Source organism: Triticum dicoccoides, chromosome 5B, assembly GCF_002162155.2.
Source record: "Triticum dicoccoides isolate Atlit2015 ecotype Zavitan chromosome 5B, WEW_v2.0, whole genome shotgun sequence".
NCBI lineage: Eukaryota > Viridiplantae > Streptophyta > Magnoliopsida > Poales > Poaceae > Triticum > Triticum dicoccoides.
The window spans coordinates 605,838,334-605,841,548 of record NC_041389.1 but is presented as its reverse complement, the minus strand read 5'-3'; the positions used below and the strand labels follow the sequence as shown (position 1 = coordinate 605,841,548).

Genomic DNA, 3,215 nt, shown 5'->3' with positions numbered 1-3,215 from the left:
CAGCGGACGGCGGTCGTCCCGTCGGAGCGCGCGACGACCGCGCCGCTGCATTTGCCAACGCCTCGTCTTGTGGTCGACATCGTCGATCGGCTTGTTGTTCAACGCGTGGGCAGATCAGTATTCGTGAGATCGTTTCCCTCTTTCTTTTCTTCGCCTGTTTGTCGTCGTGAGATCCTCGGACTCACCTTGTCGTGCCATCTGGCACGACGCACGCGCGGGCACGACTCGTACTCGTAGAGCAACTGGAACCCCTACAATTAAGGAAGGGTAACTAACACGACAAACGATTGGCTATTTTTGCGGAAGCTGATCGTTAGAATCGGGAGGTAATGAACCAGATGCCACGGCTAATTCGATTTTAAACCACCGTCGTGTTCCTCCCCCCGGCCCGGACGGCAACTCCGAAACCCAGCCATGGCGATGCACCGTTGCGCTACGCCATAGAGATGGAGAGATACTCCTATAAAATATGAAAAATTGACACGACCTGCGCATTGACCCCTCGGTCGCGTCAACCAAGTCGCGCACCGAGAAGAACCCGGTCGATTTCTACCCTGGCCAGCGGATGCCTTCGCCGCGACGAAAGTGAAATTTCCACGAAGCCGCACGCGTTGGTTTCGATCTGCTCCGCTCGTAACATCCGCCGCGGAGCGGCAGACAAAGGTAGCGCGCGTGGGCACAAACCGTCTGCGGGTCAGCCATGTACTCCGGCGACGCGTCGACCAGCGAGGATCCGCGGGCGTGCCGGGGGCCGTCGAGGCGCCGGCGCCTGCGGAGCCGCGTGACCTCCGTGCGGGCGCCGCCGCTCGCCGACGTGCTGCGGGAGCGGGCGCTGGTGCACCTCCCGCCCGCGGCCGCCGCGCGGCTCCGCCTCGTGCACCCGTCCTGGGAGCGCCGGCTCGCGTCCCCGCTCTTCGCCGTGGCGCACGCGGCTGCCCCGCGCCGGATGTCCGGCCTCTTCGTCCCCAAGGCCGGCTTCCTCCCGTTCGACGGCCCCGACGACGCCGTGCCGTCCCCGACGCTCGCCTTTGCCCCGGCCTCGGAGGAGGTCACCGTGCTGTCGTCGTCGCACGGGGTCGCGTGCTGCTACTCGCCCGCCGACGACGCGTTCTTCGTGTGCAACCCGGCCACCGCGTCCTGGGCGCCCGTCCCGTCCCCGCCGTGCCGCACCTGGCCGCGCCCCGCGATCGTCGTCCTCTTCGACGCCACGCCGTACAACTTCCGCGGCGACTACGCGCTCGTCTGCGCCGCTGAGTGCGCGCCGGGCTCCGGCGCCTACTGCTTCCTGGTGTTCACGTCCGGGACGGGCGCGTGGCGGGCCACCGACGCGGTCGTGCCCGCCGAAGGGCTCGTCGCCGCGTCGGGCGCGGCGGCCGGTGGGACGGCGTGGTGGCGGACGAGCGTCGGCACGGCCGTGGGGTACAGCCCGTTGACGGGGCGCGTCGAGATGGTACTCTGCCCCGGCGACAGCGGCATGTGGGAGATCGGCTCGGCCGGGGGCAAGCTCCACTGCGCCGTGCGCGATCAAGACAACAGCGTCGCCGTGTTCCGGCTTGACGAGGACGGGAGCTGGGAGGAGGCCGCCGCGAGGGTGCCCGTCGCGGAGCTGCTGCCACGTCGGCTCACAAAGCCCGCGGGGCACGAGAACGGCGAGGCGAGCGGGCAGGAGCTGGTCGCCCAGTCTTCCTTCATCGTGGAGAAGGAGGTGGTGCGGCTGGACGATGGCGTGCGGCTCATGGGGTTCCAGGGCGCGGAGCTGGAGGTGGTGGCGCTGGCCGGCAGGCGGCTGGTGGCGTTCGACGTGCGGACGCGGCGGCGGCGCGAGGTCAGGGTGCCGGTGGCTCAAGAGGAAGAAGAGGAAGAGGAAAAGGAGGAGAAACGGTGGGACGGGGCGGAGTACGCCGCGCACACCAACACGCTGGCGCTCGTCGCGCCCGCCGTGCTCGCGTGCGAACCGATGCTCGTGGAGGAGTGACCGGACGCCGGAGAGGTCGCATTTTCTTGACCGGATTTTGGTTGGTTCCTCGCAGGCTTTGCTGTGGGCACTAGAAGCATCGATCGAGATAATAAGTCGTGTGAATGCTATTAGTTCTTCCAAGAGCTTGACACTTTTAGTTACTCTGTGCTACTACCTGTATTCCCAAATGTGTGTTGAACTGCTAAGACCTATTACATTTATAGAAAAGTGGCAGGTCTCGTCTCGTGTTGTGGCTGACGCGCATGCAAAAAGTGGCAGGTGTTGCTTTTTTAATGAAAATGCCTAGGACTCATCTAAATGAGATATAATTTGGTCTCATTCACTTGAAAAACAAAAACAAATCAAAGTAGTAGTACAACTCACGGAAGCACACACGCATATAAAGGTGAATGCGACATAATTAAAACTCAGCTAGATGAGTTCTAGCAAAACTGTTTTTAATTAAGGTTGCCAAAAAGGAACAACGCGGCCTCCACGGTCGGAAAGCGAGCGTGCCTGTTGGAGTTGGCGGCCGTCTGGGTCGACTAGGGTGAGGATTGCGGTTCAGCGGCACGGGCATGCCGGTGGAGCATTCCCGAGGATGCGGTGGCGGGGTTGACGCAGCGCATCGGCGCTTCCTCGGCGCTGCTGCCTGAAGGGGGGCGAGTCGGGGTCCCGGCGCAGATCTTGTGTAATTGGTGGCGGCTGCGGCTGCGGCGGGCCACTGTGGGGTGGCAGCCTGGTTGGGATGTGGCGATTAGGGCATGCCCAACGCTCCACTGTGGACGGGTGCCCCAGCCCTATACGTCACTCCCGATTGTCCAGCTCAGCTCAACTAGTAGCCTGCAGACCAAGACGGGATCCTGCAGAGGAGGTAGTCTCTTGGCTGACAAAAGTAAGAGATGAAGCGATCCAGCCCTCCACGTTCACTGAAGTACAGGAAAAAGAGGATGTATATGTCATGCATTGGTTTGATGGGGCAGCTTCATGCATTGAGGGTTTGACAAACTAAGTAGTGCCCCATCCATCTTTACTTACGTGGAAGAGGTGAAGCACTAGGGAGGTGATGCTTCCATTGATGCCCTTATGGCTGGCATTTGTAGTTTCGTGGTGAGGGCGATGAGCCATGCAGAAGGACGGCGAGTGCTGGCCATGATGCGCGGATCTGTTCTGCAACCGGTAGTGGCGTTGGTTGCTCTTAAGGCTGGTCACAGTGGGGAGGAACTTAGGAGTAACATCACACACTTCAATACAACTT

The 3,215-nt window shown here is 61.9% G+C and overlaps 1 protein-coding gene across 1 annotated transcript; it reads left to right on the top strand.

The window, feature by feature from the left end:
- The first annotated feature begins 408 nt into the window (after window positions 1–408).
- LOC119306301 lies at window positions 409–2,178 on the top strand. Its single transcript, XM_037582556.1, has one exon. The coding sequence runs from the start codon at window positions 701–703 to the stop codon at window positions 1,973–1,975; it is 1,275 nt and encodes a 424-aa protein (XP_037438453.1). The 5' UTR covers window positions 409–700; the 3' UTR covers window positions 1,976–2,178.
- The last annotated feature ends 1,037 nt before the right edge of the window (window positions 2,179–3,215 follow it).